Source organism: Pseudoliparis swirei, chromosome 5 (assembly GCF_029220125.1).
Source record: "Pseudoliparis swirei isolate HS2019 ecotype Mariana Trench chromosome 5, NWPU_hadal_v1, whole genome shotgun sequence".
Taxonomy (NCBI): domain Eukaryota; kingdom Metazoa; phylum Chordata; class Actinopteri; order Perciformes; family Liparidae; genus Pseudoliparis; species Pseudoliparis swirei.
The window spans coordinates 7,171,238-7,196,508 of record NC_079392.1 but is presented as its reverse complement, the minus strand read 5'-3'; the positions used below and the strand labels follow the sequence as shown (position 1 = coordinate 7,196,508).

Here is a 25,271-nt window from a genome sequence, read left to right as displayed (position 1 = left end):
TTCCTTCCATGCTTATTTATTGTAGATAGTGTGCGTGTGGAATTATACGTTTCTGTGCTGAATACATACAGAGAAAACATGCCATGCGCACAATAGGGACAGGTTGGTTATAGTTTGAACTCAGATTTTTTTTCCACTAGTGCTTTGCGAGACGCTCTTGCAGGCTCTTCAGAAAATCTTGGTCCCACATGTCAGGGTCCCAGGCAAGGAACCAGCCGGTAAAGGAGAGTGGCTCGTTCCCTTGTTTAATGGTGGCGATGGGGACTCCGCTACTACGCCCAGAGGGGTCCGACTCCACATATTGTTCCGCTGAAAGGAGACCAAGGATGGATTTGTTTAACAAATTCCTCTTTAGGTCACTTCTCATCTTTATTAACTGTTCATCTTACCAATCTTGGATGATCCCGCTTTCTCTGTCTCATTGGCATCGTTTCCAACCCAAACGAAGATCTGGCGCGAGAAATAACCCAAAGGGATTCATGGATACGGCAGTGATAAAATAAAATAAACTTTTTTTTATACGGATCTGCGAGCGCAGCCAACATTAAAAATTAATTCAGCTTACCTGATTCCAGGTGTCCAGAATCATGACATCATCGGATGCCAAATCCATCTGTGTGAACTCACCGGGCACCTCTTCGGCCTAAATATAGAACGTGTGTGTTTATAAGTGGTGATATGAAAAACTGGCAATTAAACAGGTAAAAGAATGGCATCAAAATAAAATGACCAACGCCCCTTGACTGAATTGAACTAGATGAAAACTTTTTAAAAAAGAGACTCACGATCAGACAGCCGGTCTTGTTTGAGCAGCCGAACAGCCTCGGAGGCTTGACTGTGTTCTGCAGGGCCAAGGAGGTCTGGTAGTCCTTCTTCCCACCCAGTGCTTGCCAGAAATCAGCTGATAACGAGGAGAAAAAATAAATATTTTACACTGCAGTGATCAAAGCCCAACCCACCTTTTTCCCCCGTCCCCCCCTCACCTGACTCCTCGGTCTCCTCCACTTCAGTGACATCTCCTCCAAGCACCTCGACAACATAGCCGGCCGCAGTCAGCTCCTCCTCCGTCGCTCCCTTTCCCTTCCACACGAACAGGGAACTTGGCGACTTCAGCACAAACACATCGTTGGTGTTGAGAGAGGTGGCAGTGGGCGCCACCTGCGTTCCACGAGACGCAAAGAGAGAGAGGGGGGGAGAGCGGTGTGAGTCGGTCAATAAGAAGAGGCAGCTGCGGCGCATTCAATGTAATAAACGACACCGACCTCAACAGCCCGCGTGGCTTTGGTGGAGCTCCGGCGGATGTGGAAAAGACGTTCGCTGCCGGACTCGCTCTGGCCAGAGCCGCGGGACGTCCCGCCCAGGTGGACCAGCAAAGGGTTGCCTTGAAACAGGCTCACAAGATGGGGGGGTTCTTGGCCCTGAGTGACACGAATCTGACGAGACACAGCAGTCGCTTAGCCAAACAATTATGATGATAGCCTAGGAGTCATTCACCCCATCTGCTCGAGGAAGTAATTAAAAAAGGAACAGTTTGCTTATTTGCGGTATGGCTGAGCGTTAGATAAGATAGATACCAAGTCAGTTTCTTTGAAAGCTAGAGCAAGCAGCTGATTAGCTTAGCATAAAAACTGGGGCAAGCCACCTACCAGCACTTCTAAAGCTCACTCGTTAACACCAGGCTAGCTTTCTCCCTGTTGTCGAGTCATTATGCTAAGCTTACAGGCTCTAGCGTCATATTTGACTCCCATTTATGGGCGTGGTATTGATCTTTGCATCAACTCTGGCCAGGTTAGCACATTTTACAAGAACTATTCCTCACCTGGGTCGCTGCTCCACCCATGGAGTCGTCCAGTTGGACCGTGAGGAAGGCTGAAGCAGTCAGTTCATCCTTTGTGCACTTATTCCCTTGCCTAAAAAGAGATAATGACATAATGTATTCATAACTCATTCAACCAAATCAATGGAGATATTTACAACTAAGGCAGAATTTAAAAGAAGAAAGGCAGTCAGCTGCCCCAGCAAATCAATTTAGTTGAATCATATATGAATGTTATATTTTAAAAAAAGACTGCCTCAAAATATGTATGTATGGATACATGTAATGTTTTTATGATTTCCAATGTAGCAAAAAGGCGGAAGGAGGTTGGGACCATTTCGGTGTCTGATTTGCATTTCTCTCTCTACTATTTCCCCTTTTAAATGTGCGTCTGTTGTTCTCTGTGAATGTTGCAACAAAAAAGGAATCTTTACCCATCAGAGTATAATATCTACTTAGATAGTTCCTGCATTTAACTTCCTCTTTAGTTGATATTGTGCTCACATGATTCATATTCCTAAATAAAAAGGGGGCCAGTAGACGCCCCGGGCCCCTCTAACAGGTAGATCATGCTGAAACGTGCACACTCACCAGGTGTAGATGATATGCTTATCTCTGCTTCCGGTGTTGTAGGAGTACAGCACCAAGTAGCAGTCGCCACCATAGAACTGTCCGTAGGTGGATGGTTCCACAGGTACTTTATCCCCTCCCTCCACGCGCCAGATCTACAGACACCGACCATCACCACATCTACAACGTTGATCTCTGAAGCAATGAATATTTAGCACGAGCGTACACGGGCGAGTTACCGCACCTCGACTTCCCCGGAGCCATCATCCACCATGCCGTGCTGGGCGGCCATGTTGTCATCTTCATGGAGTTTGGAGGCGTCGAAGGGAATCTGCTCCACGTTGGCAATGCGACCGATGACGTAGGCCTCGCTCGGCCCGGTGGTCTCGTCCTTGTCCAACCAGTTGAAGAAGAACTGCTTGAAAAGGGTGGTCTCGCCCCCCGCTGGCAGAACCTGGATCTGTTCATATCAGAAGCGGACAGAGGAGCAGGCATATCCATGAACTGGGAGACAAGATGGGGAGGACGGAGTTCTGGTGGCAGGGTTTATTACGTTGCCACGTTACCTGGGTATTCTGGGAGTAGTCATTGATTTTGATGAACTGGGTTGCGGCAGACAGAGCTGCACTGCGCTCGGCTTCATTTGCATCGCCACCTACAGTTTGGGGTGTGGTACAGTGGTTAGAGACTCTAGTCAAAATTATGGTCAATTAGTCATATTTTTCCTAGTTGAAGAAGAAGCACAGACTTAGAACGTGATTCTATGAACGAACTAAGCACAAATAAATACACAACAAAGAGAAAGATACAAATAAGAAGAGGTTGGACATATACCTTTCCAGACAAATATCTTTTTGCTTCCTCCGTTGTCCAAGATGTAGCATTCACTGTTGCAGAGCATGTCTTGCTGGAATGGGTTTTTATCCGCCACCACACTGCTCGTCATGGAGCCGGCAGCATCGGAAATCTAGAAAGTAGAGAGAGATGATCGAAACATCTTCATTCGGTAATGAAATCATGCATATTAAATACACACCTATCCAAATTCATTCAGTTAAAAGCCTAATATTTGCACATATTTACCAGATGGAGAGATGCCATGTTCTTGTGCCGCTCATCGGCGTGTTGATCACTGTCGGCGCCTTCTGCAGGGAGATCGGGCTTGGGTCCAAGCACCTATGAATAAAACGCATGCACACAGATTGAAACATTGCACTCAAATCCTCCCTCACTGCCAGAGCCAGACTTTACAGAATAAAGCTGTTCAAATGTAAAAGTAATAAGGAGTTAGCGCTCACTTCGATAACATCATCTGGCTCGGAGCCTTCGTCAATCATCTCTACTTCAGCACGACCATGTCGCTCGTTGTCGCGGATTGCGATGGCCAGCTCAGTGGTCTTCAGGCGCTCAAACATATTGGACTCACTGCCAGACCAGTGGTAGATTAACTGCAAGGAAACGTAAAAAGTTATCCCCTGAAGCCCGCGCCATTTCAGTCGAACACATTTGGCCATTTAGTCCGTCTTCTTGCTCACCTCTCCCAGGTCGATGATGAAGCAGTCTCCTTTGTTGAAGCTGTCCCAGGACAATGGCATCTCGGTGGCTCGGACTCTCCGACGGCCTCTAACGCGCAGCAGGCGTTTGACATTTGATTCATTGGTCTCCACGTGACTGAAGCCTGAGGCTACACCACCCGCCTTTGACAGGAGCAAATCAGGAAGAATAAAGCATCAGCACTTTTACATTAAAACGCAGGTGCATGGTCTGTCAATTTAAAATGGATATCAACGATTTTAAAGTTCAAGGATTATCATGGGTAATCAAAGACCTGAGGAGGTCAAATTATTCCTCTAAGGATGTCTGGCTTAGTTTATTTAGTTTTTTCAAAACCCATACTTTGCACATGCGTAATACTAAAATAAAACCCTGGCTATTGACAGGTTTCCTACTTCTGGTGTTGTGGCATCAGAAAACATGTTTCTGCTTGCCACTTCAAACTCCCCATGGAAAACCGGAGGGAGCAACCAAACAAACATGCCGCAGAATAGCATAGTGATGAGCACCACCTCCCATATAGACTTGCAACACTTAAACGACCCCTTAAGGCTGAGGTGATCCCATTAGTTTAATTTATTATTGTAGTCTGGCACAAATACATACATTTATCTTAAAATCCTGAAGGCAGAGGTCACAGGTTTTATTTATGTTGTTGCTGTTTTTCCGGAGTAAAATATGTTTTAAATGATTAACCTTGAAAACCACAGTGTGCATGTCACATATTCACCTTGTATTTGATGCCACTCTTAAAGTAGTCGAGAAAAATGTTGGACTCTTCGTTTTGAAACTCAGTGTACTGAATCGGGGCTCCATTCATGAAGGTGTCCAGTTGGGTCATAAAGATGGCAGCACACCCTCTCTCATCCGGGGAAGCTTCTTCACCTGTGGTTTAACAGATTAAGCAAAAAAAGAAGAAAAAAAATGAAGGAACATAAAAAAGCAAAGACAGAAACATGAGGGAGGTAGGGGGTGATTGTTATGTAGATGTCGGGAGAGAATCTCAAGTTTAATACCAAGCCAGGAGTGTATGTTGTAAGACGGCGCAGGGGTGGTATGGAGCACTATGTAGGAGTCTCCAGTGTAGAAGTCTCCGTGGATCTGAGGAGGGATGGGTGCCAAGTCCATTTTCTCAATCCGCCACACCTGAAGGCCGGGCGTCTTCCCTGCGCTCTGGAACTCCTCGTGTAACTCCATAATGCTCTGGCTCTGCAATAAGATACAATTTTATTAACACGTAACCCATTAGGCCACAGCAGGGACCGACCTTAAAACACAGGAGTTTATCAATTGCAACAGTTTCATACAGGGCTGAAAGGATTATCTAAAAAGGTTGAAATTAAAATTTTCAAAAACAAAATGTCAAAACAGTTTCCAGTTGCAGTTTCTCAAATGGGACGATTTGTTGCTGTTTTCCCCCTTTTACTGTTCCGATAGTAAACCAACTAATACATTGCTTTTCATCAAAAATATTGAAATATCTAAATAGACTAAACAATTACTCAACGATGAAAATGATTGATCACTGCCGCCCAGTAGACAAATATGAGAAAAAGAAAAACTTTTTTTAAAAAATCATACAAGCATCCCCACTTTTGTACTGTATTATGTTATGATCACCTGAGAGACTTGATTTGGTGTTTCTAAGGAAATGAATTGTGCAAACAGTGCATTATGTTTGTTTTTTTAATCCTCTTCAGCTCTGAACCAAAAGGTCCACCCTGTATTCACTGTGCATCCTTTGCTGCTGCTTAACCTGTAATACAGGTGCAAATAATAGTGGTATAAAAGGCAAAGACACCTGATGCACCAGGAAGGGAGTGTCCTCTGCACTTAATGGCAAGCTGCAACAGCAGTGGAAAAACCCGTATACCGTGGACGTAATTATTTCAGTGCTGAGTGGAACATGGAGAAAAATAATAATAAAATCATGCACCAGAGGAAACACGACTTAACAATTAAAGTATGTATGACACACTTGTCAAAGAAGTGTAAACGGCGTGCTTCCTTTAACGCAGAAAGTGTTCGAGGCGAATATCTCAAAAGGTAGAACAAGAAATGCGTCTATAACTTCATAAATATCGATGTGAATATCTGGAGTTTTTTTATTAAACAGCTTTCTGGTGCATTTCTTGCGGATAAATACCAACTTCACATTACCTGGTGAGGACAAAAGGCAGCTGCTGGGTGAGAAGAAAAGCGACACTGCTACACGTCCAGGTTTCCACCCAGAGCGTCAGCGGCAAGTCGGCTTTATAGTCGGAGGACACATCCGCGTTGAGGCGAGAGGCGTGTCCAGTCCTATCCCGACCCAGCCCAGAGCTACACACACACACACACACACACACACACACACACACACACACACACACACACACACACACACACCCACGCACACGTTATGTAACTTTCTATTCAAAAAAAGTGGCTAAGAAAGATGGGAGAGGGAAATAAAATGAATGTACTCAAGAAAAACTTTAGTGATGAATGCTGGAAAATTCTGCTGGAATATAGAGAGGCAACACGACGAATGAGTATGAATCTGAGAACTGGTTTTATTTGTATTTGTTTGTTTGGTTATCGTTTGGTTTTTAGTATAAGAAAATGTACTTTCATTAAATCCGCTTTCCAGATTAGTGGGTGATGTTAATGCACCCGAAACCTGTTTGCCAACCGCCATAAAAAGCAATAGAAAAAGAAGTAGTAGTTATGTAACTTCATTTTATCTTAATTTCCATCCCTGCTCCCTTTTCATTATCCAACTTGTGGGGCTGTGGGGGGAAAAGACAAATCACAATGTTGGTCTCAGTAGTGTTGTGGGTAGAAGTAGTTACTTCTTTTATGAAGTTAAATATTTATGTCACTGAATCTGATTCGTCATCGAGCACATTCGAGTCCAGTTTCAGCCGAATACAGGAACTCTCTTTGATAGCAGAGAACTGAGAAGATCGGCGCCACGCTTGACATGGACAACATATGGCTACAGCCGGCAGCCAGATAGCTAATCATGGTGACAAAGAGCAACAGTAAGTCTGCCTTTCAGTAAGATACTGAGTGTAATCTTAACTGCAGGCACAGCAGGAACAAAAACTGCTGAATTATTTAGACCTAATATAGTGTGCGTACTGGGATCCACACTCTTCTTGTCTGGTGGCATAATTGATCTAGCATGATTGCTGCAGGAATGAATTGCACCTCCCCCCACGCGTATTCATTTTGAAGCGTGTCTCGCAATAGGTGGTTGCTAACCATCGACTAAGTAAGACTTGCGTTGTCAGGGGCCGTATGTAAAGTATGGAAATCTCCCATTGTGGTTTTTTGGGCCCAAGGGAACGAGTGCAATGCTAACTTCCGATATTGCCGACTAAAATACATCATCCCTGCGCCACTCTATTACATTACTGCTGTTTTAGGAAGTTGTAGTTGTGATTGTATGGCAATGTACGAGAGTGTGTGACCACACTGACACCTGTGTGGCAGCTTGACAGAGAGTTATGGCGCAAAGCTCTCATCTGAGTCCTGCTAGTCGCCTCAGGTTAGGGCTGGGTCCATCACTCCGACTGCATCAGCAAATTCTGCCTCGTTGCGTAACACAGTTACCCAGTTCCTGTTTGGGACATAACAATGTGCCTCCACAAAACCAAACACATACACAAGCGCTTACACATAATTGTGACTGCTCCCAAAACAAGACAACGGCTGCGGTCTACTTGTTTGAACTTGAGTGGCACTAAAATACACTTCATACAGCAGAGGTTGTTGGCTTCTATCAAAACCAGCATCGGCCGCAAAATGTCATATGAAGACGTTGAGCCTTCAGCATTATTTTTGCTGGAACATGGCTGTGAAGCATCAATCACAGGTCTGGTAACAGAGCTTCTTCCTCTTCATGTGTGCACGTGAATCAATGACTCAAGACTGCCTGAAGATGCATATCATGAGTTTTTATTTCCTGCAACTGCACTTGTCCAAAAGCTCACGAAGGAGATCTTATTCAAGCCTTCAGGGGTCAGCTTAATTTAGAGTTTGGATGGCTTGGTTCTTCCAGATGTGCGGAGTGGTAAGACATCTTGTGGAATGTGGTGATTTGCCTTCTCGTGAAGAGTTAAATTGATACCACTTTCATATGGTCACTCTTGCCTGTCTTCAAAACTTGAGAGCCCTGTATTCATAACATACAGAGGTTGGAGTGGTATCAATCTTTTTTTGTTGAAATCATGGCAAGAAAGCGAAGAAGTGTGTTGCCCAAAATATTGAACTTCAAGGAAAGCGATAAAGTAGGTTGTGTGTTTTTAATGTATCTATATTCACATGAATATTTCGGGATTATTTGCAATCCCCCAGGGACCCCCTTAAAATGCCCTACCCTTTATTTAACAAGGTTTACTTTTGAATGTTTATGGGATTTAAGCAGGATACAAGGAAGGAAAGCAATAACCCGACTGGAGCACTGCGTTGCAAGGGCACTTTTTTTTAGTGCGCAGGTGAGTGTGATGGACCTGCTCAGGATATTGCAACATTCGCAGATCCTGAGTGGATTTGTGTTGCACAGTATATTTGTGAAACTGTTCTTGACGAAGGCAACTACACTTAGCAAACATCATAGAAGGAAATAACATTTCTAAAATTAAAAGTATATTGTGTTTGGCTCAAGCAATATGCTCACTGGTGACACACAGCTTCACCTGTCAACGTCAGCTCAGGTCAAGAAGATGAAATTACTGGGTGTGGTGTTGGACAAACAGATGTCGTGGTTGGAGCACATTGACACCATTGTCACTGAAATGGCGAGGGGCATAGCTGTGACCAGAAAGTGCGTTTACTTATTTAACACTCTCTATTGTTTGTCAGGTGTTACAGTCCTTGTTCTTTTGTCACCTGCTATACTGTCCATTCATATGGTCAGCAGCTGCTAAGAAGGACATCAATAAATTACAACTGGTTCAAACCCGAGCTGCCAGATTAGCACTCCAGTGTTCAATAAGAACTAATACAGCACATATGCACTCACGCCTATCATGGTTTCCCAGTAGAAATTAAATTTCACTATTGCCTTCTCATTTTTTTCAGAAAGGTAATTTTTAATCAGACACCTGAATATTTCATCAATTGGTTGCAATATACATGTAATAGACATAACCATCAAACTAGGAACGCTAGTTTAGGTCACTTGATACCTCTAACCACAGGAACAAGCCTCCTCAAACGTACAGTTGTTTTTTGTGCAATTACTGCTTGGAATGTACTACCTCATCATATATCTCATACAGGTAATACTTTGTCATTTGAAAAACAATTAAAGGCAGACCTGAAGGCATCAACCACTTGATATTGACATTTTCCATCCATTTTGTAGCCATCTGATTTTTCTTTGTGTAAATTCCTGACGTACTGCACAATATACATCCTGGTCCTCGACTGTACGTCATTTATTTTTTATTATTCTGTTTGTACTATTTTTTAACTGTTTCTTTCACGTCATGTTTTGCATGTTTGTATGTATTACATGTTGTCCTTTCTGTGGACCTAAGGAAGATTAGCGGCCGCTAAGGCGTCAGCTGACGGGGATCCAGTATATAAAACTAAACTAAACTAAATAGAGGCATGCTTATGCATTACAGTAAGAAGTAAAACAAGATGTTAAAGTATCAGCTGTTGTAAATGATGAATGACTTCAGCGATTTATCTGAAAACTCTGGAACTCCATGTGAAGAGATTGACTGTTCAACGCATAATGTTCAGTTCACCAGTCATGGGCTGTGATGTGGATACGACGTGTACTTCCTGTGGCTCTGAAGGTGCAAGACCAGTTCTAAGAACATTATCCCTGACTCATTCTGTTATGATTTGGAGTGTTTCCTGTTTTGTTTTGAAGTCCCTGTCTCGCTTCCTGTTTCCCTGCGCTTCCTTCCCTGTGCTTGTCTGTTTCGGTCCTGATTGTTCCCAGCCACGCCCTGATTGTTTCCACCTGTGTCTCCACCTGTGTCTCGTTTCCCCAGTGTATTTAACCTGTGTCTTTCTGCTTGTTCTGTGTCTGTTCGTTTAGTTCCTGTCCGGTTTTTGTCCATGTTTCTTCTAGTTATTAATAATAAATCCCGTGTTTTTTTTGAGAACTCTGCCTGCTGCGTTTGGGTCCGAACCTTTCCCTAACACATTCATAAGAGTGTCATCTCTGTTTGACGAAGAATATATTTGACGGACCAACTGTGTGAATGGGATTTGTGCATTTACCATGCAGAGAGACTAGTGTGAGAAGTAGTAACCAGTTTCTGGAGATTGACTCATAAGGGCAAAAGGGCGATTTACACTATTGATTAGTCATTACTATCTGTATGATGCACATGTGTCATGCGTTGTTGGTCAAAAATATTTAGGATTCAACAACTGTTCCCACCACACTAAATAACCTCATTACCACTTTTCAGAAGAAAAAGTTGAAATAAATTGTGTTTGGAAAAACCGTTGACAGTCTGTTCTGTGGATGATTTAAAAACCACAGGTGAAATTCTGAAAAAGACAAAAGCTGTTTAATTTACCGAATATAAGTCGTACTGTGTGCACCGCTAATGGAACCTTCAATATAGAGACGGAGCAAAGCACGCTGTAGTGACTTTCTCCTGTATCAACTATCTAATTAAACTGTAGGACAACAAAGCAGTGATCCTCTTGTTGATTATTAAGATGCCTGTTTCTGGGCTTTCAGTAAATGTTGGGAAAGCTGTCACAACAAGGACATCTGTGATATCTCTGTTGGTCAATATATATTTCTTTGTGTGCAATAAACACCAAACCAATAAAAATCTTTTATTAAATCCGCTGGAGTTGAGTTGCGAGAGCTATCGTATCCTGACAGTGGGTTCATTTTGCTAAACAACTCATAGAATAATAGTGCAGCTGAAAAGTATGGGGAGGATGTCACTGAGTGGCTAATGTGCTGGTGGTGCCACATTAAGGCCGGGAGACTAACCTGTTTTTTCTCCCTCCTCCTTGCAATTTATGTCAGCATTTAATGAGGCTATCGTACACTCACATGTTTATATATATATATATTTATATATATATATATATATATATATAGTAACCTCATAATCACCAGCAGGTTGAGGACACTGCACAAAGGTTCATTAAAAAAACTTTATACAAAATATCTAGATCTTAGAGAAATTAAAGGAATCGTTCCACATTTTGGGAAAATACTCTCATTTGCTTGCCCAGAGTTATATGAGAAGTTTGATACCACACTTGTGTCTTTTCGGTAAATACAAAGCTACAGCTAGCAGTGGTTTAGCTTAGCTTAGCATAAGGAATGTATTCAGTGGCAAACTGCTAGCCTGGCCCTGATCCAAGGTTAAAATTAATGCGCGATGCAGCATCTCTGAAGCTCACTCCTGAATATGTTTAATCTTTCCTGTTTATTCGGTACAAAGTAAACAAAATATTGTGATGCCCTTTACTACTCCTTGGCCGCCAGCAGTGACTTCCACTACTATGCTACGTGTATTTGGTTATCAAAGAACATCTTCGTTATCAATAACTGACCAACCATCAAACTGCTTTGATGTTTATTAACATTCAGGAAATCTAACGTGAGCCGGCTCTTTCGATAATGTTTCCAATTATCGGCACGGTGTGGTCGCTAATCGCCAAACGGGATATCCCTGAATAAATCTGGACTTTTAAACCGGTACATGCAAAACTATAATGCCGTCACTGTGACATAATGGCCCTCTTCCCTCTTTTATATATTCCTTGCAGACACCGGGAAGTCATGGAGTAGTGGTTCACATCGTAACGCCCCAAATTGTGTCACCTTAGATTGGACAGCAGCTTCCAGTGTGCTTAAGTCTAAACTAAGCTAACGTCTCCCAGTTTAATGCATTCTTTAGACACTAAAGTGGTCCTGATCTCCTCATAACCTTCTGTGAGAAAGCAAATGGGGAAACAAAATCCACAAATGTGAAACCTTTCTTTTAGGTGTGCTCCAAAGCAAGCTCCCTACAACTGAATATAAACAGATAATGGGTGAGAGACAATAACAATGACTCATTTGATGAACACTGATGTGTAATTATGTGTCATGAAAGAGCACAACAGAATGACAAAAGAAAGGTGGTTTCAAGAATAGGCTTCACACCAGTGGGTGTGACTCCTTCACAAAGCTAAGACCAAAACGACTGATACGTTCCTTGATAAACTTGAGAAATATGTGAAACAGTTTGGGTGGAAAAGTCGAACCTGCTTATTCATCACACCAAAATTAGGGAGGAATCAACTCGGCTCGCAACAATCATGTTGGTCGATATGTCATAAAAGTCATTTCATAAATTACACTCACTTTGGAAAAATGTGCACGTTACAATTTAGGTATTCTGGGACATACAATACCGAAGGAATGCAAAGTTATGTCACCTGGAAATATACATCATTATGTCAATGATAATGATAACGATATGTATCTAAAATATAATTGAAGTAAGAAGGATATTTATACAGAAAAATGGTTTTAAATGATAAAAGATAATATATGGAGTTTCGAGTGAATGCATTTGTTAGTAAATGGAAGAAATGGATGATTTATGACGATGGACTTTTCTACATTATACGTTTCAAGACACTGGATTTGTATGCAGCTTTCTTCAATAATGGACACTTTCTAATTCATACAAACACAATAATGTTGGTTGTATGCACAAACAAAAGCTAAATGAATGGTAACAATAATAATTGAACAACACCCAAACTCTGTGAAGACCCTTTGATGAATGAACAACCTGCTACCCCTATGTCACACACTGCGTGTGCCATATAAATAAAGTATTTATCAGCATATTATTATTGACTTCTTGAAGCCTTTCAATATGTGTTAAAAAATATACATATGAATGGAAAAGGCTTAAGCCGTTCTAAATAATACAGACCTGCTTAAAAATTTTAAATAAAATCAATTGATGCCCAATTTGTGGTGTTATGAGTATGACCACCAAGAGGTTAATATTGCATCTCTTTATTAAAATATCTTTCTGGTCTGTGACCACAGAGGAAGAAGAGTAACAACCTTCATCTCCCACCACTTGGGGGCGTAGTGGAGCTGTCCATAGGCAAGAGGTTAATATAATCAGGATCTATAATATAATATATAATATATAATATAATCACACTTAGTGTTTGACCATGCGATAATAATTGTTACGATATCTTTTTTTCCTGAATTATGGAAATGGACCCATAACAGAGTGGATGTGATCTGTTTGTGAGAAATAAATGGCCTTTATTTTGGAAATGCATGGTCATATAGTGCAGTGCACGCATCCAAAAAAAGCAATCAGCAACCGTGTTGGCCTCTTTTTGATAGGCAACAGGCTCATTAGCTGAATTATAAATATCAGTAAACGTGTCACGAATTCCCCACCTTCCTAGTTAAATTCATCCTGCTTACATGTTTAATTAACTCTCCTGTCATTCCAGATCCTGTCATCCTCACCTGATTGTCCCTCATTCCCTGCACCTGGTCTTCATGCCCTTCTCACCTGCAGCCCATCACCTCATTAGTCCCTCACTATTTAGCTCCCTCACTTCCACTTGTCCTCTGCCAGATTGTCTTGTGTGTCACCGCCAAACCTTCCAGCGTTATTAGAGTTTATTTCTGACCTGCCTGTTACGACCCTGTTTGCCTGCCCCTTTTTTGGATTTGTTGACCTGTTGGACTGACTACCTGGTTTTGACCCTGCCTGAAACATACAGTAAACTGCCTCCTCCTGCATTCCTGTGTTTGTCGTGCTTCTGGGTTCCAGTACCTGTAACCCTTACAAAACGTAAACACACACACACAATACTAGGCTGATAGAATATAAATATATGTCTGGAGGGAAAGTTCCTTCTGTAACATACAATTATGTTTATTCTACTTCTCCTGTATACAGTTTAAATGAAAGTATACTTTACACTTTATTTTACTCCACTTCTTTGACAGCTACAGTTCTTACTTACTTTGCAGAGAAACATTTTGCACAACTTATTTTAACACGTTACTTTTATGAAACATGAACCATTTTTAAAGAGTGAACAGTAACCCAACAATACATGAAGTGTATACACCTGCACAGCATGCTATATTTATATGCAGCTTTCATATTGATTAATCAGTATAAATAATACAATAATATTAATATGATATAGAACTTGGAAATTAGCCAATTTGCATTATAAGTACTTATTTTGAGTTATTTTACTGATAATAATTCTTTGATTTATTCAACAATTCTTCGCGGTGAAATATGTTTAAAAAAATTAAGATCAACTTCATGAGTGTTTACCTTATATCCCTTTATGTGAATATCAATCAGTGAGTGTGTTGATTATTAAATACTCAGGCGATTAATAAGTATAAGTAAATTATAGGTATAGTTATATTATAGTGTAAGTATATTTGTACATGCATACATATATATTGTGGCATCACAAGGGGCCAGGTAGTGGAGGGACGTTACCTTCCCACTCCAGTACAGCGGCCACCTGACAAAATGGCCGCTCGGCTGGAAACTACAGCTCCCAGACTGCCTCACAACGCACCCAGCTGCAGGTGCTTAGGACAACTAATTGAGGCAGGGCTGGGAAGCTTAAGAGGAGACAGAGGGGAGAGCGGAAGGAGGGAAGGAGCTGGACAAGCCAGGAGGAGAAGGGCCTCCAGTATAAACCCAAGCGCACGAGAACAACCCTGCTGTGATTTTTGAAATGTCCCCACTGTGGGACAAATAAAGGAATATCAAATCAAATCAAATATATACATACATGTACATACACACATATACACAAGTATATACAGGACTGTCTCAGAAAATTAGAATATTGTGATAAAGTTCTTTATTTTCTGTAATGCAATTAAAAAAACAAAAATGTCATGCATTCTGGATTCATTACAAATCAACTGAAATATTGCAAGCCTTTTATTCTTTTAATATTGCTGATTATGGCTTACAGCTTAAGAAAACTCAAATATCCTATCTCTAAATATTAGAATATCATGAAAAAGTATACTAGTAGTGTATTAAACAAATCACTTGAATCGTCTAATTAACTCGAAACATCTGGAAACACATTTTCAAATGTTTGATTTTGTTTTGCTGTTATAAATTTTTTTTTTACTTGGTCTGAGGAAATATTCAAATTTTATGAGATAGGATTTTAGAGTTTTCTTAAGCTGTAAGCCATAATCAGAAATATTAAAAGAATAAAAGGCTTGCAATATTTCAGTTGATTTGTAATGAATCCAGAATGCATGACATTTTTGTTTTTTTAATTGCATTACAGAAAATAAAGAACTTTATCACAATATTCTAATTTTCTGAGACAGTCCTGTATATATATATATACAGTATATCAGCTCTAAACTGTTTGGAGTTAGCAATATGATGTCACTAAAGACTTCTTATACACCCATGGCTGTATATAATGAGCAGTCTTTACCCTGTAATGGTTTCATGATTACAGCTGAAGATCCATGTCAGGGTCAGTGAACAAAGGTGTCACATGGTGGGAGGCTGGGAAAGAAGATGTGTGTGATCACATCCCAGCCACAGGGAAGGAACAAACGCTGCTTTCAGCTGACTCACCGCAGGAAGCAGACAAAAGGCTATTGATCCCAGAACCAGTTGAAACACACTTTTTTTCCCAGTTGATGCGTACGCTATTGATTTCCTTCATCGTCTAATGCTCACATCTCAGGATGGTTTATTTGCGCATTCCTGACAATTAATTCTCAAACAGTTTATTTAAAAAGCCATATTTGACTGTCAGCGTCCAGGAAAACAAAACTGACCCATTCCTAAGAATTTAATAACATCACATTTACTTAGATTACATTACAAAAACAATACATGTTGTTATTGGAAGGGAGGAGGAGTTCATTAAAATGGGGTTCGTGAAGCAATAACACGGACGTGATCTATGGGCTGCAGATGGAGAATGTTATCTCTGTCGTCAATCATGGGGGTGTTTTCTTTTCATAAATGCAAGAGCATGGGGCGACCCAGAAAAAAAAGAAAAGAAAAAACATTCATGGGAGCGGCTCAGGTTATTTGTTACTTCTAAGATGAGCAATCTCATAAGAGTGCTATCTCCATATAGCTTGAAGAAGTACAAGAAGGTGTAATTTGTATATTTCTTTTAACTGTTCTTTGTCTCTGATGATTTACAATCATCGCCCCACCGATGGTCTCCAGAGGACACAGAGGAGCAGGTTCGGGGCAAAAAATGGACAAAGCAGGTCAAAAGGTCATATAACCCTCCCCATATGAAATAATGAAGAAACTAGAACGGGCACTCGGTAGAGCGCATACCTTCGCATATCACAATATTGGGCATTGAATTATGAACATTTTGGCATTAGTTGCATGCCAATTGGACAAAAATGTATCGTGCTATGGTAAAAAAAAAAAGATGTTGACCTTTCCATGACCTTGACCTTTGACCCGATTGATCCCAAAATCTAATCAAATGGTCCCCGGATAATAACCAATCATCCCACCAAATTCCATGTGATTCAAGAAGATTTGACCTGTTCATGACCTTTGACCTTGACCTTTGACCCAATCGATCCCAAAATCTAATCAACTGGTCCCCGGATAATAAACAATCATCCCACCAAATTTCATGCGATTCGGTTCAATACTTTGAGTTCTGCGAAATATTTTGACTTGTTCGTGACCTTTGACCTTGACCTTTGACCCGATCGATCCCAAAATCTAATCAACTGGTCTCCGGATAATAAACAATCATCCCACCAAATTGCATGCGATTCGGTTCAATACTTTTTGAGTTTTGCGAATAACACGCATACAAATAAATAAATAAATACACGGCGATCAAAACATAACCTTCCGGCATTTTCAATGCGAAGGTAAAAAAGGGTGAATAAAAGGATGAAGAAGCAACTTTAAACGTTTGTTCGAGGCAGGTTGTGATACAGCACGAACAAAGTCTCAATCTTTTAATTGGTTTCCAAATAATAGCCTCACTGCAGCGATGAGTGAAGACCAGGGCGGCGCTCCCAGTCTCTTCCTTCTATTCCAGTAGCGTATTGGGGGGGGGGGGGGGGGGGGGTGACGTAATCTCTGCGCAGCTTCGTCGTCGGGGGTGTCGGGGGGTCAGGCCAGACGTTGGGTTGAAGCTCGAAAAAAGGCCAAAGCCTCGTCTTGGAACTCAAAGGCCGCCTCCTCACCTGAGCCCGGCCGCCAGCCTCTCCATGGTGAGTTTGCGCTCCTCCGCCTTCTCCTGCGAACGGCGCAAGACGTTCCTCAGCTCCTGGAGATGGTCCAGCGTGCCCACCAGCTCGCCCCTTCACTGTCTTCATCTGGCTCTCCAGCATCTGCGTGTGATGGAGGGAGTTCCTCCTGTGTCGTCTGCTCGAGCGTACTCTTTCCTCCAGGTCCTCCACTGCAACAAGCGGGGGGGGGACAAACAAGTCACTCACCATCGACCATCAGCAAGAGACTCGAAAGATAATGCGAAGGTGAGGTTTACGACACAGACCCATGCTCTCCGAACTGGACTCCGTCTTCTTGTCCCACATGCTCTTGGTCTGCCGCAGCATCTTCTCCATCTTGACAAGTTCGGCCGCCTTGGTGTCGCTGTCGCGCCGGATTTTCAGGAACTCCTGCTCCCTCTGAGTGAGCTCGCCGTCAAACTTACTCGTGTTGAGTTTTAAAAATTGAAACTGCACAACCTGCAACTTGACACCGCGACCCTGTCTGCGATTCAACAGCCGGCAAACTCAATGAGCAGAAGACAACAAGGGCGACGCTTCTGAAGCCGATTTTTTTCAGCATCCAATCATGTTCTGACGCATAGACTTCAACTCCAGCTGCTGCAGCTCATGAAGCAGCGCTTCTGTTTGCGGATGAACTGCACTGCGGCCGACATGCAGCTTTTTAGAGCATTTTTTTGGTGTCCTCGGCACATGTCTGGAAGTCATCCGGAAACAGACGGTTCTCAGTACACACCATTATAATTGACAAGTCATAAGACTGGCTCCGAGCAAGAGGGATAATTGTTTACACTTACTCGCTGGTGACAGAGCTCCCTTTTGGAGGATTTTAAACAAATAAGAAGAGAAGAAATGAGGTTTAAAACGAGTTGAAAACATGATCAGGACAGCGCGACGCCTGTGGGCTAATCTCAACAGTATACCGGTGATACCTTTAGCATCTAAAACACCATTATGTCAAGCCATCACAGGATAAGATAAGATAAGATAATCCTTTATTAGTCCCACAGTGGGGACATTTTGAGGATCACAGCAGCGGGTGCACATTAGAGCATTAATACAAATAAAAGATAAAAATAAAACACAACTAGAATGGGCACTCGGTAGAGCTCATAACTTCGCATATCACAAGATTGGGCATTGAATTATGAACATTTTGGCATTAGTTGCATGCCAATTGGATAAAAATTGACCGCGCTATGGTAAAAAGAAGATGTTGACCTTTTCATGACCTTGACCTTTGACCCGATCGTTCCCAAAATCTAATCAAATGGTCCCCGGATAATAACCAATCATCCCACCAAATTTCATGCGCTTCGGTTTAATACTTTTTGAGTTATGCGAGTAACACGCATACAAATAAATAAATAAATACACGGCGATCAAAACATAACCTTCCGCATTTTCAATGCGAAGGTAATAACAATAACAATACTAAATGCTAAATACTAAATACTAATACTAAAATACTAAATATACAGAGGAAACATCTATACACAAGGCAGTGACCAAAGTGAATTTCGAGCTGGTTAAAGTGTGTGGACAGGTGCTATACAAATGGAAAAAATTAAAATGCAAAGTATAAACAAAGATGATGATGATATATCAAAGTAAACACAACCCACTGAGGAGCCATGCGCTCTCTGTTGTTGATCATGTTCCATGAAACATCCCAACACGGCTTTAGGGCAGTGTGTTAACAACGATGTCATTGTGTTACAGTCGATGTGAAAGTAGTCGGCAGGCGGTTAGTGATCTTCACTTCAATCGATCATCACTTATGACCCACTTGAAGTGTGCGGTGGTTCTGTATCCCTCTGCCTCTGTATTTCTTTGTACTTCTTGTTTACCTTCGCATTGAAAATGCGGAAGGTTATGTTTTGATCGCTGTGTATTTATTTATTTATTTGTATGCGTGTTACTCGCATTACACAAAAAGTATTAAACCGAATCGCATGAAATTTGGTGGGATGATTGGTTATTATCCGGGGACCATTTGATTAGATTGTGGGATCGATTGGATCAAAGGTCAAGGTCAAGGTCATGAAAAGGTCAACATCTTCTTGAATCGCATGAAATTTGGTGGGATGATTGGTTATTATCCGCGGACCATTTGATTCGATTTTGGGATCAATCGGGTCAAAGGTCAAGGTCAAGGTCATGAAAAGGTCAAAATCTTCTTTTTACCATAGCGCGCTCAATTTTTATCCAATTGGCATGAAACTAATGCCAAAATGTTCATAATTCAATGCCCAATCTTGTGATATGCGAAGGTATGCGCTCTACCGAGTGCCCGTTCTAGTTTTGCTGTGTTTGGGAAATTTCTGGGCATGAGCAAAGAGCCTTTGGCCCCCTCATGGAGGTGTGGGGCCAATAAGCATGCTGTGCAGCCAGCTCTCATTACCTGGCCGCTTTGCCAGGTAATGAGGCCCCTCTGTGTGTGTATGTGTGTGTGTGTGTGTTTTAATCACTCTCCTGCGTGGTGCTACATATCGGCACACATCGAGGTCAGACGGGCCACAGCAGGATGAAAGCGTGCCTCGAGCTGCATTCATTTACAATCTGGCACCTGCAGGTTTGCGAGGCGGTGCGTTTCGGGTTTATTGGTGCCAGTATTTTGTCCCAGTTCAGCTGGCATTCTCTGCTGACACACTGTCTCTCACACACCTAATCAATCCATTCAGTGTTTGTCACATCCATCTCATCAGCTTATTCTGTACACCGGTTGGTCACACCTCGTCACCTCAATCACACATCCCCACCCGACTGCACCCACTCCCTTCTGTATTACCTCGCCAGCTCTATCACACATACCTGTGCACTCTGCTGCACCTATTCCCTTCAGTGTTTAAGCCTTCGCTTCACACACACTCACTGCCAGTTCATGCTTTGCCAGTACGACCATGTCTGTTTGGACTTCTACACCTTGCCTCTTCCCCTGGTAACCACCATAGTCTTCCGTCCCCAATCCTGAAAACCCTGCCTTCTTCCTTGCCTGTTTTCCCCTTTGTGTTTTTTACTTGTTATAAATCTCTGCTCTCCACTCACCATTCCGTCGTATTGCATCTGAGTCCGACCACCACAGCTTTAGAACATAAAGGCGTTGTTCTCATCGGTCCCTCTTTTCATTCGGCCCTTAATCTCACTCTAACGCTACGGATTGTCAGCAATAATATTAACATAAATTAATAATGAAAATAAATGCACAAAAACGATTTGGAGTGCCAAACACTCCCCAACCGACAGAAGTTGCTCCTGACTTTTGACCTTAATAACAAAATCCCCATAAGGACAACTGAATGAAGAACATTCATTCCGTATGTATTCAGTAGTAAAGTTTAAATGTGTTGTGTTCTGCTAATTATTCTTTGCTGTTGTTTGGCCAGTGTGTTGAGTTCTTTGCAAAGCAAAGCCTCTCGGTGGAGGCTGTTGTCTCTTTGTGCTTAATTAGTCACCACCATATATCCCTTCTACGTTTCTTCATGATGGCTAAATGTTTTGACCTGAATGTGTGGCATGTGTGCCTTAGATCCAAGACAGTGGACGGGGCGTCACAGGTGGAGATAGATGGCAATATCTCCGCAGTAATTGGACTTTTGCTCCATTGATTTGCCCCTAAAATGATATCTGAGATTTATAATTATTTATTTTATTTTTGTGTTTCCTTATGGCCCTTCTTGGCCAGATGCATGGTTCATTTTTACTTTATTTTTGTAATGTGTTATTATTATTATTATTATGCATTCCTACTTTTGAAGGTTGTATTTCTGTAAAAATACCTAAAAAAAATATCAAGTATAAAAAATGAAATAAAATGGTATCTGACAGAGGCATAAGTATAAAATTACATTCACCTGTTTTTATTTATTGCATACATTTTTTTGATTTTCTGCACACACACGCGGTAAGAACCGTGTTGCTGGCGCCCATGTGCTGACTCTCCTGATTGCAGTGATTAGACATAGGCCGATCCGCGACAAATTATATTCTAGTTCTAGTTTTTGAACTTTTCCTATGCTGTTAACACTCAGCCACATGTCCCTCTCCCGGGCTTCCTGGGGCTCCGTCTGTTCTTATATACAGCCTATAAGGCTGTTCCTAAAGCGTGACTGGCCTCCGTCTTCAACTCCATCCTCTGAGGTCGGCCACATGCGGAAACAAAAACAAAATCACATTCATTATTAGAATACTAAAACCCCCGGCCTTATGAGACTGAGGCATTATCAGTCAACAGGATAACATTTTGCTTGGAACCAAAAAAGCAATGTCTGTTTTAAAAATGAGAACTCGTCCCTTTGGGGTAATCCAGTTGGAGGAGCGACCCATTAAAGGCCGCTGTGTTGGACATTTTAATAGACTTTTCTACAATGAAGCGATTGTGTTCCAGAACACTCCGTCTATGCACGTGACATGACCAAGAAGTGCATGAAACATTGTTGATCACATATTTCGACTCTGATCCCGCAGTGTCCACAAGCATGGACATGTGGCATGCTGCAGTGCCTTTGTCTATCTTTTAAAGATGATAGACTGAATATACAGTGGAAAGTATTCAGAACAATTTAAATTGTTCACTCTTTGTTTCATTGCAGCCATTTGCTAAAATCAAAAAAGTTCATTTTATTTCTCATTAATGTACGTAAAACTTGTTGCATCATTCCCAAGAAGACTCATGAATGTACGAGCTCAAAAGGCTTCTACTCAATACTGAGCAAAGGGTCTGAACACTTATGACCATGTGATATTTCAGTTTTTCTTTTTTTAATAAATGTGCAAAAATGTCTATGGGGTGCTGAGTGAACATTAATGAGAAATAAAATGAACTTTTTTGATTTTAGCAAATGGCTGCAATGAACCAAAGAGTGAACATTTTAAAGGGGTCTGAATACTTTGCGTACCCACTGTAGGTCAGGAGTAGTTGACAGGATTAATTGTCAGTGTCAACCGAATCATTGGCTGCTCAAATCTGCTCTCAACAGTTCAACTTCTCCCAAGTTGTGGTCTCCAAAAATCCCTCACATTAAAGGGTAAAGAGTGGGAGAAAAAAGACTCCCTCGAAATGTCATTTTTACTGTCTCATTCCACAGGCTCATTACCAAAACATTAGTCATCGCATTTATATAAGGCACGCTGAAAGCGAAAACACTCCATCTGTTACGTAAATTTAATCAAGAACAACATATTTTCAGAAATGCTGTTCGGTAAATAAATGTTTCTTTTCATATGTGGTGGGTGAAACGTCCTGAGGGAACTCTCAACCTCTATATCACCCGCTCTACCTCAGACGTGAGCTTATTCAATGACACTAGAAGTACACCGTTTTTTCAAAACATGTTTTCTGAAACAAGAAACTGGTTACGTATATAAAGGTAACCCAAAAATGCAAAAGGCCCTCTCTGAAGGATTTTTTCCTGATCCGATGTGAGGTTTTGTGACAGGGATGTCTATGTGTACAGATTGTAAAGCACTCTGAGACAAATTAGTAATTTGTGAAATTGGGCTATCCAAATAAACTGAATTGAATTGAATTGAAGAAGGTGTTTGGTCTGTCCATTCTGGGCTACTGTAGAACAATGGCGGTGCGACATGGCCCACTCCCATGTAGATATATGCAGGGGTAATTCTAAGCTAAACAAACAAAAACACAACAATAATTATGGACAAAAATAGCTATGGATATTATATAACTGGCCCTTTAATTCCAAAGTACCTCTGTAATAAACCAGCAAGTCAGCCAGTGCAGCAGTGTGACTCATTCATGCACTCTAAAGCACAGAGGAAGAGGGATCAGAGTTTGGATACACTGACAATCCTCGTCTAAAAACATGATGTCACCACACTGAGTCTTTAAAGGCCTCGCTATCTCACTTCTGGTTAGAATAAGCAGGAATCACTGAAAAGGATTTGCCAGTGCAGAAAAACAACAAATGCAGTCTTGGTGTGATTTGTCTTGCTTCTTTAGCTCATGAGGTGACTCCCTCCTCATTTTGAAGATCCATATCTTTTGTACCCACACTGGATACAGCTGTAACATTGTAATACAGGAGAGTCACCATGAGGGGGGAGGCTAACATCAGCTACTTCACGTGAGTCTGCCCCTCTCTCTCTCTCTCTCTCTCTCTCTCTCTCTCTCTCAACAAAGTGCTTTTCATGGAGCAATATTTCTCTTTTGTGAATCATTTTCAACATCTTCACACTCTCTATGAAGCAGGTAGAAATCCAGAGATTATTTATGTCGTCCGTTACCACGGCTACGTGGCGGCCTGTGGCGGATGTCGGTGGGTGGGACGGCGAGGTAATGAGCAGGTGTGGGCTGCAAGACTAAACGGGGATTAATGAAAGGTAAACTGAATTTACGCGTGGAAATCTCTGTGGGTGTTCTCTGCTGTTGATTAATCTAAAAGGTTACGTGTGTGGAAAAGGCGTTCATTGCATTATAAACTGTGTGTGATTATCTATACTTGTCAGGCATCCAACGAGGAATATTTCTGAAGCCCTCTGTCTCAGTATTCCTCAGTGCACCATGCAGTGGTGCCACCTCTGCCTTCTTTTCTGCATCAAGGATGTTGTTTGTTCTTATATGGAAATATATTTTTCTTTTAATCTGCCCACTCAAAGGGCCTCAAGGTAATCAGCATTACATAACCACAGGAAACACCATATGTGTTTCTGTCCAGAGGCTCATAAAGCTCTCCTCCAATCTCTAAGCTGCTCTCCCAGCAAAGCCAATACAGCAGGCAGTGATGCCAGCTTAGTTTCTGTCTTCCCTATAATGTTCTCTCCATAAAGAATTTAGGAATGCGGCTATCCCAGTTCTTCAGTTTTTGGCAAATCAAATCTCTTTCATTTCACAAAAGACATATTGCGTTTGTGCTTTCACACTTGGCAATGCTTTTCTTGCGACACGCAACCGCTGACAGTTTTTTGGGGTACAATGTGCATCATGCTGCACATGACGATTACCTTTTGCTGTTGCATTCCTCCAGAGCACTCTTAGAGTCTTGTATGTCTTTCATTTGCCGGCCAGAGATATCACATGCCACTGCAGAATCATGGACAGAGAAATATATTCATATACATTTCAGGTGCATAATTATAGATAAAGCAATACTGTGATATTTATGCTTTTCCGCATGTCACATTAATATGCAAATCTCCATCTGAGCACATAAAGAAGAGGATGCTCTGCAGCTGTTCCCTCGGCTCCCCCGCTAGTAAGATTCAACAACAGAAGAAAATCTGTGCATTTAATACTGGCTAATCCCAATGAGATGTAACGAGTATTAAAATACATATGAAAAACAAGGATGGCGGGATTCATGATCTTGCCGGGGTAATGGAGCTGACAGCTTCGTATTCTCCATCCTCGACCTGACACAGTCCCTCTGAGTTGTGAGACTTCACCATGAAGAAAGCCCGGAGACATCTGCCTGTTTCTCAATCAGACTGATACTCTTCCTGAAAATATTATTATTATTTTTAGCTTTTTTTATTCAAACCAGCACATTTTCATTGGAATTGTGGTCAAAATGTCTTTTAATATGTTGTTTAAATGTATTTCAGCAATATGTATTGTAAAATGTTAAAGTTCTCTGAGCTTGTGGGTCTAAGTCTCAGCCATTTCACACTGATGACTTTATTTATGCACATATTGTACCAGTTGCTGAATGGTAACTGCCTATTTTACAGTAACATTCATATGAAGTAGTGTTTCTACATCAATGTAAGTAAATATTCACTCTTCATTTGCCTCTGCTTTGGTCTCCACCACCTCCTTAGTGTAACCTAAAGCAAAAGCAAAACAATGAGCTGAAAGACACTAAAAACGCCCAATGGAGATGAAAGGAACTGCAGCTTGTGGTGATAATGGTGTGCAGCTGCTCACTGTGAGTGAAGGACTTGTGCCAAAAACCCAAAACAGCAGCCAGCAAAGTGAGGCCAGTGGAAAGCTGCCATTCTGATTCTGAGGCCACACTAAAAGTATGGGATGGTTTAACCTTTAGCGGCGAAGTGCGGCGAGAAAACCCACAGCCAATCAGGGAACAGAGTCCTGTGACCCCTGTGACCCCT

General features: G+C 41.6%; 2 protein-coding genes across 2 annotated transcripts; both read right to left on the bottom strand.

Moving 5' to 3' along the window:
- Positions 1–6,185, bottom strand: scinla (scinderin like a). The gene is made up of 17 exons (XM_056414415.1): positions 6,101–6,185; positions 4,957–5,149; positions 4,671–4,825; positions 3,922–4,083; positions 3,685–3,834; positions 3,470–3,562; positions 3,221–3,353; positions 2,953–3,041; positions 2,631–2,846; positions 2,408–2,541; positions 1,820–1,910; positions 1,263–1,433; positions 984–1,158; positions 786–901; positions 566–643; positions 390–450; positions 1–309 (listed from the first exon to the last, which is right to left on the bottom strand). The coding sequence occupies exons 2-17, from the start codon at positions 5,135–5,137 to the stop codon at positions 137–139; spliced, it is 2,178 nt and encodes a 725-aa protein (XP_056270390.1). The 5' UTR covers positions 5,138–5,149; positions 6,101–6,185; the 3' UTR covers positions 1–136.
- A 10,764-nt stretch (positions 6,186–16,949) lies between these two features.
- Positions 16,950–17,944, bottom strand: si:ch73-389b16.1 (uncharacterized). Its single transcript, XM_056415036.1, has 2 exons — positions 17,468–17,944; positions 16,950–17,371 (listed from the first exon to the last, which is right to left on the bottom strand). The coding sequence occupies exons 1-2, from the start codon at positions 17,535–17,537 to the stop codon at positions 16,950–16,952; spliced, it is 492 nt and encodes a 163-aa protein (XP_056271011.1). The 5' UTR covers positions 17,538–17,944.
- Positions 17,945–25,271: the final 7,327 nt, after the last annotated feature.